General features: G+C 36.0%; 1 protein-coding gene across 5 annotated transcripts in view; it reads right to left on the bottom strand.

Moving 5' to 3' along the window:
- MAP4K5 (mitogen-activated protein kinase kinase kinase kinase 5) overlaps nucleotides 1–12,845 on the bottom strand; it is a 117,686-nt gene that overhangs the window by 48,548 nt on the left and 56,293 nt on the right. For all 5 annotated transcript variants that reach the window (XM_045450931.1, XM_045450930.1, XM_045450929.1 and 2 more), the window contains exons 6-8: nucleotides 4,111–4,158; nucleotides 3,983–4,025; nucleotides 3,098–3,170 (exon numbers count right to left, since the gene is read on the bottom strand). In XM_045450931.1, the coding sequence (XP_045306887.1) occupies nucleotides 3,098–3,170; nucleotides 3,983–4,025; nucleotides 4,111–4,158 (164 nt within the window). The remainder of the gene's footprint in view (nucleotides 1–3,097; nucleotides 3,171–3,982; nucleotides 4,026–4,110; nucleotides 4,159–12,845) is intronic.

Genomic DNA, 12,845 nt, shown 5'->3' on the forward strand with positions numbered 1-12,845 from the left:
CTAAAATACCTAAAAGACAGAAAATGAGCCAAAATGACAAAATGGAAGAATTCTCCTCAAAAGAAAATCCAGGAAGAAATGACAGCCAGAGAATTGCTCAAAATAGATATAAACAATATATCTGAACAAGAATTTAGAATAACAGTCATAAGACTAATAGCTGGGCTTGAAAAACGCATAGAAGACAGGAGAGACTCTATTGCTATAGAGATCAAAGACCTAAGAAATAGTCATGATGAATTAAGAAATGTTGTCAATGAGATGCAAAATAAACTAGATGCAGTGACAGTGAGAACGGAAGAAGCAGAAGAGAGAATAAGTGAAACAGAAGATAAAATTATGGGAAATGATGAAGCTGAAAAAAAGAGGGAAAGGAAATTACTAGACCATGAGGGGAGAATTAGAGAGCTAAGTGATTCAATGAAACAAAATAATATCTGTAACAAAGGAGTTCCAGAAGAAGAGAGAGAAAGGGGCAGAAGGTTTTTTTGAACAAATTATAGCTGAGAACTTCCCTAATCTGGGGAAGGAAACAGGTATCCAAGTCCAAGAGGCACATAGAATTCCCTTCATGGCCTATCATAGTGAAACTGGCAAAATACAAAGATAAGGAGAGAATTCTGAAAGCAGCTAGGGACAAACGGGTCTTCACCTACAAGGGTAGACACATGAGGGTAGTAGCAGACCTGTCCACTGAAACTTGGCAGGCCAGAAGGGAGTGGCAGGAAATATTCAACGTGCTGAATAGGAAAAATATGCAGCCAAGGATCCTTTATCCAGCAAGGCTGTCATTCAGAATAGAAGGGGAGATAAAGGCTTTCCCAAGACAGGGCAGGACTCAAGATAAACAGAGAAGACGAATATACTAGGGACCTAATAAAGAGTAACTGATATAGTCAGGGTACAAAAAACAAAAATTTTGACTAGAGAAGACTGTTCACAGGGGAGGAAAGTCACAGGAAGAGACTGAGGAAGGAAACAGGCATGTGATAAAGGAAATTCTATAGGTAATCTTAGTCATGTTTTCTTTTAAGTGATACTTATTTTGTTTTTTTTTTCCTGTTGTTAAAACTGATACGTGTTGATAAAGAGAATTTGGCCTACATGGAAGAAAACATGTCAAACATTATCCCACCCAAAGAGAGCCATTGTTTCAAATATTTACATCCATAAATTTTATTCACACACATATCTTCTATAACATGGTATTACATTATGCTACTTTTAATCTTGTTTCTTTTTTGAAAGTTTATTTGTGTGTGTGTGTGTGTGTGAGAGAGAGAGAGAGAGAGAGAGAGAGAGAGAAACACACACATACAAGCAAGGAAGGGGCAGAGAGAGGGGGAGAGAGAATCCCAAGCAGACCCTGTGACATGGGGCTAGATCTCACAAACTACGAGATCATGACCTGAGCTAAAATCAAGAGTCCCTTGATGCCCCAGGTGCCCGAATCTTGCTTTTTTGAATAATAGTATATCATGAGCCTATCCATTGCCTATTCATCTTTTACAATAGGATTACAAAAAAATTTTTTTTTGGTTTATTTATTTATTTTGAGAGAGAAAGTGTGTGTGAGTGGGTAAGGGCAGAAAGAGAGGGGAGAGAGAATCCCAAGCAGGCTCTGCACTGTCAGTGCTGAGCCTGATGCAGGGCTCAAACTCAGGAACCATGAGATCATGACCTGAGCTGAGATCAAGAGTCAGATGCTTAACTGACTCAGCCACCCAGGTGCCCCTACAACAGGATTTTTAATATCAGCAATTTACTCCACTGATTTGCATAAACATACACAATTTCCTTAACTAATTCCTTTTGCATGTGCGTGCATACTTTCCCCTCAATCTTTAAAGTATTGTAATAAAGCTCTTCATATAATTTCTATGCCTCTCTGATAAATTACTACAAGCAGAATTAAGACTAAAGAATACAAGCACAGTTAAAGGTTTCTGGGAAAACATTATTGCCAAATTATCCTTCAAAATTATGCTATCAATTTCTACTTTCACTGTCAAATATTTAGTGATAGTAATAGGTTTACCCATGATTCCAAATATTTTCCAACTTGAAAGAAAATAATGGTGTTACTTATTTAATTTACATTTTTGGTCATTGTTAGGGGAAACAATTTTCATATTTTATGACATCTTCTATGTATTATTTTAATAACTCTGCTTCTAATGAAATACTTTATTAAGAACTTATACATTAAAGACATTAAAACCTAGTCTGTCATACATATTTTAGAGGATATTTCCTGACTTGTTACTTGCCTTTCACTTTTGTTCAAGCTGGTAGATACGCAGACATTTTAAATTTTCATGTAGTTAAATCTATCACTTTTACCCTTTAATGTTTTATGCTTTTGTGCCAAGAAAGGCTTACTTAACTCTTAAAGCTGATAGTTACTGATAGTTCTTTTGGTTTCACTTTTATATTGAACTATTTCCATATACAATTTATTTTGGCATTAGATATGAGGTATGGAGTGACTTTAAATTTCTTTCCAAATAATATATTATTCAAACACTGTCTATTTAAAAAAATCCAAGCTTTTTTACAAACTTTAAATGTTATCTTTTATAATTTCACTAAATTATTTTATATATTAAGGTTTATTACTAGGTTTTTTATTATATTTCAATTATCTGTCTTCATTGATGAAAGCAGCATTTTAGAAAGATCGTTTTGTCAGTACTTGGTAAGATGCGTTAAAAGGAAGGTAGCTGATAAAGACTAATGGTAGGATGCATGAATTTTAAACAACCAGAAATTGAAATCCTATATTAAAACAGAATCAATACCAAAAGGGTAACAAAACGATAAGAGATCATAGTAAAAGTCTTTCTTTTGAAAAATCTCATACCTATGAGTCTTCTTAATACAAAATCCCAGAGACAGTAGGAATTATTATTAGCACTTTAACTCAGGGAAAGCTGAACAATAAAAATGACTATCAAAGTTCCCAATCAGAAGTATGATAGTATCAAGGAGCATGCAAATCTCCAGACTTGTATTATCACTTGTCTTACTAAGTATCAATGCAGATCACTAACTGTGAAGAAATTAAAATGTACAAAATTCAATCATAGTATCTTACCAGTAAGGGGTGCCAATGAAAGATTTCCTCTTTGCAATGGTAGCTGTTATTTTTGCAGCCACACCAAAGTCAGCTAGTAGGGAAAAAAATTGGACAAAAATTTTAGTTCTTTCAATAAAGCCACCAACATTTCTAAATTTCACCCTTAGGTATGACATTATTAATAATTCAGATAGTAATGCCAGGGAAATATATATAAATTGAATCCCGAATTCTCTTCTTGCTTGGTTTATAACATGCTCATTAAAGGAAAATCATTTTTTTGGCACTTTATTAGAATAAAACATACTTTATAAAGAACAAAGTTTAATAAAAAAAATTTACTACAAGCATACTGAAGTTTAATTAAGGGAAAAAAAGGTAAAAAATAAATAAATAAATAAACCACCCATGGGGATGCCTTTTATTCTAACACAACTAGGGTACTATTTTGGTGCTATTAAAAAAGGCTTTTTCCTCTATAAATACTTTTTTTATTGTTGTTTCACATGGTTATAAAAAACTGATTATACGTATAGTTCATTTTTGTCATTTAAGTAACACCTCAGGGATTCTACTCTTATTCTCCTTAACTGTTAATTCTGATGACTGAATAATGTTCCATAAGTGGATTTATTACAGTTTTAACAGTTTCTCTATTGCTAGCCCTATGTTTGTACTTCTTTCTATATAAACAGTGTATAATCAATACTCCTATGAATATAGATTTTTTTTATCTTTAGGATTAAGTTCCTTTAAACAGAGTCTCAGGAGTAAAATTACTGGATCAAAACTTGAACATTATTGTGGTTCTTGATATGAATATTAAACTTGTATAATGTTAATTCTCATTTAAAATGTTATTAAAATTTTTAGGAAAAATGTGAGAGACTTGAAATAACATACCTAATTTTACATCACCATGATCTGTCAATAAAATATTTGCACCCTAAAACAAAAATACAAATACTATTAAATTAGTATCACAAAATTCCTTCAAAAATTATCTATTTAAGTATATTAAATGAACTTACTTTGATATCTCTATGCATTTTGCCTTTAGTATGCAAATAGGCAAGACCCTGAAGTTTAAAAAAAAAAAAAAAGTATGCATTAGCAAAGCTGCAAACTTAATGCCTACATTTTCTATTTAAATTCTCACTGAATAAGAAAAACTAAATGTCTTCTTCAGAGGCGGGGGAAAAATCTAGAAGAGTTTCTTTTTACTAATCAGTTTCTTTTTACTGTATTTTAAGATTTCGAATTCATTTTCTAGTAAAAATCAGAAATATTTTACAACACCACCACCACCACAATCAAGATAAGGAACATATCCATCACTCCAAAGTCCCTCCTACACACAAATACTGACCTACCTTCTATTACTACAGATTTAAATTTTCCAGACTTTTACATAAACTGAATTTCACAGTATATTCTTTTTTTGTGTGGTCTCTTTCATTCACAATAATTAATTTGAGATTCCTTGTTAATGTGTGTATCAATAGTTCATTTTTATTATTTCCATTGTACAGATATACAAGAATTTGTTTACACACCCATCTGTTGATAGACATTTGGATGGTTGGGTTGTTTAAAGCATTCGGCTATTATAAATAAAGTTGCTCTTAAGGTTCATATAAAAGTACTAGTATGACTTTTTCCTTCCAGGTACCTAGGAGTGTAATGGCTGAATTGTATGGTGCTAATAAATTTAAACTTTTAGGCAACTGCCAAACTGTTTTCCAAAGCAGCTGTACCATTTTATATTGAAACCAGCAGTGTATGAGAGTTCCAGTTAATCCGTATTCTCATCAATCTTCTTAAGGTCAGTCTTTAATTGTGGCCATTCTTTGGTGAAGTGTCTGTTCAAATATTTTGTCCATTTGTTTATTAGGCTCTTATTTTTTTTTATTACTGAATTTTGAGAGTTCTTTATGGACTCTGGACACAAGTTCTTGATCAGATATATACTTTGCAAGTACCTTCTTCTAGTCTGCAGTTTCTCTCTTCATTCTCTTAAGTGTCTCTAGAAAAATGGAAGTTTTTCATCTTGATAAAGTCTAATTTACCAAGTTTTTCATTCAAACTTTTGTGTTATGTCCAAAAGTGCTTTGCTTAATTCAAGACTGCAAAATTCTCTTCTGTTTCCTTCTAGAAGTTCTAGTTCTAGGGTTTATATTTAGGTCTGTGATTACTTTTGGGTTTTTACATATGATATGAAGTATGACTTAAGGTTCATTTGTTGGCATAGGGATGTCCAATTATTCCAATACTATTTATTGAAAAGTCTATACTTTTTTCACAGATTTGTCTTTTCGATTTTGTTAAAAATCAGCCATCCATATAGGATTTACTTCTGGTCCTTCTGTTCCACTGAGGTACTTATTTGCTCTTATACCTATACCATTATGTTTTGATTACTATAGTTTCATAAGTCTTTTTTTTTTTTTTTTCTTACCACTTTTATTCTTTTTTTTTTTTTTATAATATATGAAATTTATTGTCCAAATTGGTTTCCATAAAACACCCAGTGCTCATCCCAAAAGGTGCCCTCCTCAATACCCATCACCCACCCTCTCCTCCCTCCCACCCCCCATCAACCCTCAGTTTGTTCTCAGTTTTTAACAGTCTCTTATGCTTTGGCTCTCTCCCACTCTAACCTCTTTTTTTTTTTTTTTTTTTTTTTTCCTTTTTTCCTCCCCCTCCCCCACGGGTTCCTGTTACGTTTCTCAGGGTCCACATAAGAGTGAAACCATATGGTATCTGTCTTTCTCTGTATGGCTTATTTCACTTAGCATCACACTCTCCAGTTCCATCCACGTTGCTACAAAAGGCCATATTTCATTTTTTCTCATTGCCACGTAGTATTCCATTGTGTATATAAACCACAATTTCTTTATCCATTCATCAGTTGATGGACATTTAGGCTCTTTCCATAATTTGGCTATTGTTGAGAGTGCTGCTATGAACATTGGGGTACAAGTGCCCCTATGCATCAGTACTCCTGTATCCCTTGGATAAATTCCCAGCAGTGCTATTGCTGGGTCATAGGGTAGGTCTATTTTTAATTTTCTGAGGAACCTCCACACTGTTTTCCAGAGCGGCTGCACCAATTTGCATTCCCACCAACAGTGCAAGAGGGTTCCCGTTTCTCCACATCCTCGCCAGCATCTATAGTCTCCTGATTTGTTCATTTTGGCCACTCTGACTGGCGTGAGGTGATACCTGAGTGTGGTTTTGATTTGTATTTCCCTGATAAGGAGCGACGCTGAACATCTTTTCATGTGCCTGTTGGCCATCCGGATGTCTTCTTTAGAGAAGTGTCTATTCATGTTTTCTGCCCATTTCTTCACTGGGTTATTTGTTTTTCGGGTGTGGAGTTTGGTGAGCTCTTTATAGATTCTGGATACTAGCCCTTTGTCCGATATGTCATTTGCAAATATCTTTTCCCATTCCGTTGGTTGCCTTTTAGTTTTGTTGGTTGTTTCCTTTGCTGTGCAGAAGCTTTTTATCTTCATAAGGTCCCAGTAATTCACTTTTGCTTTTAATTCCCTTGCCTTTGGGGATGTGTCGAGTAAGAGATTGCTACGGCTGAGGTCAGAGAGGTCTTTTCCTGCTTTCTCCTCTAAGGTTTTGATGGTTTCCTGTCTCACATTCAGGTCCTTTATCCATTTTGAGTTTATTTTTGTGAATGGTGTCAGAAAGTGGTCTAGTTTCAACCTTCTGCATGTTGCTGTCCAGTTCTCCCAGCACCATTTGTTAAAGAGGCTGTCTTTTTTCCATTGGATGTTCTTTCCTGCTTTGTCAAAGATGAGTTGACCATACGTTTGTGGGTCTAGTTCTGGGGTTTCTATTCTATTCCATTGGTCTATGTGTCTGTTTTTGTGCCAATACCATGCTGTCTTGATGATGACAGCTTTGTAGTAGAGGCTAAAGTCTGGGATTGTGATGCCTCCTGCTTTGGTCTTCTTCTTCAAAATTCCTTTGGCTATTCGGGGCCTTTTGTGGTTCCATATGAATTTTAGGATTGCTTGTTCTAGTTTCGAGAAGAATGCTGGTGCAATTTTGATTGGGATTGCATTGAATGTGTAGATAGCTTTGGGTAGTATTGACATTTTGACAATATTTATTTTTCCAATCCATGAGCAGGGAATGTCTTTCCATTTCTTTAAATCTTCTTCAATTTCCTTCGTAAGCTTTCTATAGTTTTCAGCATACAGATCCTTTACATCTTTGGTTAGATTTATTCCTAGGTATTTTATGCTTCTTGGTGCAATTGTGAATGGGATCAGTTTCTTTATTTGTCTTTCTGTTGCTTCATTGTTAGTGTATAAGAATGCAACTGATTTCTGTACATTGATTTTGTATCCTGCAACTTTGCTGAATTCATGTATCAATTCTAGCAGACTTTTGGTGGAGTCTATCGGATTTTCCATGTATAATATCATGTCATCTGCAAAGAGCGAAAGCTTGACTTCATCTTTGCCAATTTGGATGCCTTTGATTTCCTTTTGTTGTCTGATTGCTGATGCTAGAACTTCCAGCACTATGTTAAACAACAGCGGTGAGAGTGGGCATCCCTGTCGTGTTCCTGATCTCAGGGAAAAAGCTCTCAGTTTTTCCCCATTGAGGATGATGTTAGCTGTGGGCTTTTCATAAATGGCTTTTATGATCTTTAAGTATGTTCCTTCTATCCCGACTTTCTCAAGGGTTTTTATTAAGAAAGGGTGCTGGATTTTGTCAAAGGCCTTTTCTGCATCGATTGACAGGATCATATGGTTCTTCTCTTTTTTTTTGTTAATGTGATGTATCACGTTGATTGATTTGCGAATGTTGAACCAGCCCTGCATCCCAGGAATGAATCCCACTTGATCATGGTGAATAATTCTTTTTATATGCCGTTGAATTCGATTTGCTAGTATCTTATTGAGAATTTTTGCATCCGTATTCATCAGGGATATTGGCCGGTAGTTCTCTTTTTTTACTGGGTCTCTATCTGGTTTAGGAATCAAAGTAATACTGGCTTCATAGAATGAGTCTGGAAGTTTTCCTTCCCTTTCTATTTCTTGGAATAGCTTGAGAAGGATAGGTATTATCTCTGCTTTAAACGTCTGGTAGAACTCCCCTGGGAAGCCATCTGGTCCTGGACTCTTATTTGTTGGGAGATTTTTAATAACCGATTCAATTTCTTCGCTGGTTATGGGTCTGTTCAAGCTTTCTATTTCCTCCTGGTTGAGTTTTGGAAGAGTGTGGGTGTTCAGGAATTTGTCCATTTCTTCCAGGTTGTCCAATTTGTTGGCATATAATTTTTCATAGTATTCCCTGATAATTGTTTGTATCTCTGAGGGATTGGTTGTAATCATTCCATTTTCATTCATGATTTTATCTATTTGGGTCATCTCCCTTTTCTTTTTGAGAAGCCTGGCTAGAGGTTTGTCAATTTTGTTTATTTTTTCAAAAAACCAACTCTTGGTTTCGTTGATCTGCTCTACAGTTTTTTTAGACTCTATATTGTTTATTTCTGCTCTGATCTTTATTATTTCTCTTCTTCTGCTGGGTTTAGGCTGCCTTTGCTGTTCTGCTTCCATTTCCTTTAGGTGTGCTGTTAGATTTTGTATTTGGGATTTTTCTTGTTTCTTGAGATAGGCCTGGATTGCAATGTATTTTCCTCTCAGGACTGCCTTCGCTGCGTCCCAAAGCATTTGGATTGTTGTATTTTCATTTTCGTTTGTTTCCATATATTTTTTAATTTCTTCTCTAATTGCCTGGTTGACCCACTCATTCGTTAGTAGGGTGCTCTTTAACCTCCATGCTTTTGGAGGTTTTCCAGACTTTTTTCTGTGGTTGATTTCAAGCTTCATAGCATTGTGGTCTGAAAGTATGCATGGTATAATTTCAATTCTGGTAAACTTATGGAGGGCTGTTTTGTGACCCAGTATATGATCTATCTTGGAGAATGTTCCATGTGCACTCGAGAAGAAAGTATATTCTGTTGCTTTGGGATGCAGAGTTCTAAATATATCTGTCAAGTCCATCTGATCCAATGTCTCATTCAGGGCCCTTGTTTCTTTATTGACCGTGTGTCTAGATGATCTATCCATTTCTGTAAGTGGGGTGTTAAAGTCCCCTGCAGTTACCACATTCTTATCAATAAGGTTGCTTATGTTTATGAGTAGTTGTTTTATATATTTGGGGGCTCCGGTATTCGGCGCATAGACATTTATAATTGTTAGCTCTTCCTGATGGATAGACCCTGTAACTATTATATAATGTCCTTCTTCATCTCTTGTTACAGCCTTTAATTTAAAGTCTAGTTTGTCTGATATAAGGATGGCTACTCCAGCTTTCTTTTGGCTTCCAGTAGCATGATAAATAGTTCTCCATCCCCTCACTCTCAATCTAAAGGTGTCCTCAGGTCTAAAATGAGTCTCTTGTAGACAGCAAATAGATGGGTCTTGTTTTTTTATCCATTCTGATACCCTATGTCTTTTGGTTGGCGCATTTAATCCATTTACATTCAGTGTTATTATAGAAAGATATGGGTTTAGAGTCATTGTGATGTCTGTATGTTTTATGCTTGTAGTGATGTCTCTGGTATTTTGTCTCACAGGGTCCCCCTTAGGATCTCTTGTAGGGCTGGTTTAGTGGTGACAAATTCCTTCAGTTTTTGTTTGTTTGGGAAGACCTTTATCTCTCCTTCTATTCTAAATGACAGACTTGCTGGATAAAGGATTCTCGGCTGCATATTTTTTCTGTCTAGCACACTGAAAATCTCGTGCCAATTCTTTCTGGCCTGCCAAGTTTCAAAAGAGAGATCAGTCACGAGTCTTATAGGTCTCCCTTTATATGTGAGGGCACGTTTACCCCTTGCTGCTTTCAGAATTTTCTCTTTATCCTTGTATTTTGCCAGTTTCACTATGATATGTCGTGCAGAAGATCGATTCAGGTTCCGTCTGAAGGGAGTTCTCTGTGCCTCTTGGATTTCAATGGCTTTTTCCTTCCCCAGTTCAGGGAAGTTCTCAGCTATTATTTCTTCAAGTACCCCTTCAGCACCTTTCCCTCTCTCTTCCTCCTCTGGGATACCAATTATGCGTATATTATTTCTTTTTAGTGTATCACTTAGTTCTCTAATTTTCCCCTCATACTCCTGGATTTTTTTATCTCTCTTTCTCTCAGCTTCCTCTTTTTCCATAACTTTATCTTCTAGTTCACCTATTCTCTCCTCTGCCTCTTCAATCTGAGCTGTGGTGGTCTCCATTTTGTTTTGCATTTCATTTAAAGCGTTTTTCAGCTCCTCATGACTGTTCCTTAGTCCCTTGATCTCTGTAGCAAGGGATTCTCTGCTGTCCTGTATACTGTTTTCAAGCCCAGCGATTAATTTTATGACTATTATTCTAAATTCACTTTCTGTTATATTATTTAAATCCTTTTTGATCAGCTCATAAGTCTTTTTTTTTATTTTTAATTTTTATTTTAGGGAGAGAGAACATGAGCAGGGGAGAGGGACAGTAGGAGAAAGAGAGAATCTTAAGCAGGTTCCATGCTCAGTGTGGAGCCCAACACAGGGCTTGATCCCACATCCCTGGGATCATGACCTGAGTGGAAATCAAGAGTCAGACGCTCAACTGACTAAGATAGCCAAGAGCCTCAGGACTGCACTGAATCTATGGGTCAACCTGGGGAGAACTGACATCTTAACTACTGTGAATCTCCACATCCATGAATATGTTATAGTTCTCCATTTACTTAGGTCTTAATTTTTCTTAGCAGTGTCAGTTTTTAGTATGCAGGGGTTTATGTATCTTTTGTCACATACATTCCCTTAAGAATGTCATATTTTTGGGGCGCCTGGGTGGCGCAGTCGGTTAAGCGTCCGACTTCAGCCAGGTCACGATCTCGCGGTCCGGGAGTTCGAGCCCCGCATCGGGCTCTGGGCTGATGGCTCAGAGCCTGAAGCCTGTTTCCGATTCTGTGTCTCCCTCTCTCTCTGCCCCTCCCCCGTTCATGCTCTGTCTCTCTCTGTCCCAAAAATAAATAAACGTTGGGAAAAAAATTAAAAAAAAAGAATGTCATATTTTTGTTAATGTTAGTATTATTTTTTAAAGTTCTGAATGTAGTCAGTGTACAGAAATCCAATTGATCTTGTACATGGATCTTGAATCCTGCAAGCTTTCTAGCCTCACTTATTAGTTCTAGAAGCTACTTTGTAGATTCTATTCCATTTTTTACACACATGATTGTGTGGTCTGTGAATAAAGACAGTTTTACTTCTTACTTTCTAATCTGGATGCCTTTTATTTCATTTTTGTCTTACTGCACTAACTGAAACCTCTAATACAATGTTGAAAAGAAGGAGAGCAGGCATCTTTGCACTGTTTGATCTTGGTGGGAAAGCATCTAGTCCTTTACCATTAAGTATGATTTAGTTGTAGGTTTCTCATAGGTGTTCTTTATCAGGTTGAACAAGTTCCTTTCTGTTCCTAGTATGCTCAGAATCTTTATCAGGAACAAATGCTGCATTTTGCCAAATGTTTTTTCCGTGTCTATTTAAGATGACCATGTGGTTTTCTCATTCTGTTTGCCACTATGGTTAATTACTTGAAGTGATTTTTGAATGCTAAATCATAGTTGCACTTTAGGATAAACCTCACTTCATGATGTGTTCTCTTTTAAAATATATTGTTGGATTACCTTTGCTAATCTTTTATTTTCCTTTTAAAGTTTTGCATCTGTGTTTATGAAGGATATTATTAGTCTGTAGTTTTGTTCTCTTGCAGTATTATCTGTTTTTATTTTGGAGCAATGGTGGCCCATAAAATGATTTGGGAGGTATTCTCTACTCTTCAATTTTCTTTTCTTTAAAATTTTTTAACCTTTATTCATTTTTGAGAGGCAGAGCACAAGCGGGGGGGGGGGGGGGCGCAGAGAGAGAGGGAGACACAGAATCTGAAGCAGGCTCCAGGCTCTGAACTGCCAGCAAAGATACCGACGTGGGGCTCGAACCCACAAACCATGAGATCATGACCTGAGCTGAAGTCGGACACTCAACCAACTGAGCCACCCAGGCACCCTTTACTCTTCAATTTTCTAGAAGAGTTTGTGTAGAATTGGCATTATTTCTTCCTTAAATGTTTGGTAGAATTTATCCATCCACATTATCTGACTTGGAGTTTTCTTTGTGGGAATATATACAGAATTATTCAGTTGATTTCTCTCAAGGAAGTTGTTCATATTTTCCAAGTTGTAGGCCTTACTGACAGAAAGCTATTCATAATGTTCTCTGGGAACTGAATATCCTTTTCTTTCAAAATTTATAGATTCTGTTGTAGTATCTTTATATTCAGTCCTAACACTGGTAACTGTGTTTTCTCTTAGAGGTTTATCAATTTTAGTGATCTTCTCAAAGGGTCAGATTTTGGTTTTATTGATTTTCTCATTTTTCTGCTATTTCATTGATTTCCACTCTGATCTTTATTATTTCCTTCCTCTGCCTACTTTGGATTTAATTTGCTCATTTTTTAAAAATTTCTTAAGATGGAGGCTGAAGATACTGATTTCAGACCTTTTTTTCTTTCTAATAGAGATGTTCAGTGCTATAAACTTCCTTCTAAGTATTGCCTTAGTAACACCCCAAAATTTTGATGTGTTGTTTTCATTTCATTTGGTTCAAAATACTTTTTAGTTTCTCTTCTGATTTCTTCTTTGACTCATGGGTTACTTAACTTAGTTTAGTGCTTTAGTTTCCACATATTTGGAGATATTCCAG

This window comes from Leopardus geoffroyi, chromosome B3, assembly GCF_018350155.1.
Source record: "Leopardus geoffroyi isolate Oge1 chromosome B3, O.geoffroyi_Oge1_pat1.0, whole genome shotgun sequence".
Taxonomy (NCBI): domain Eukaryota; kingdom Metazoa; phylum Chordata; class Mammalia; order Carnivora; family Felidae; genus Leopardus; species Leopardus geoffroyi.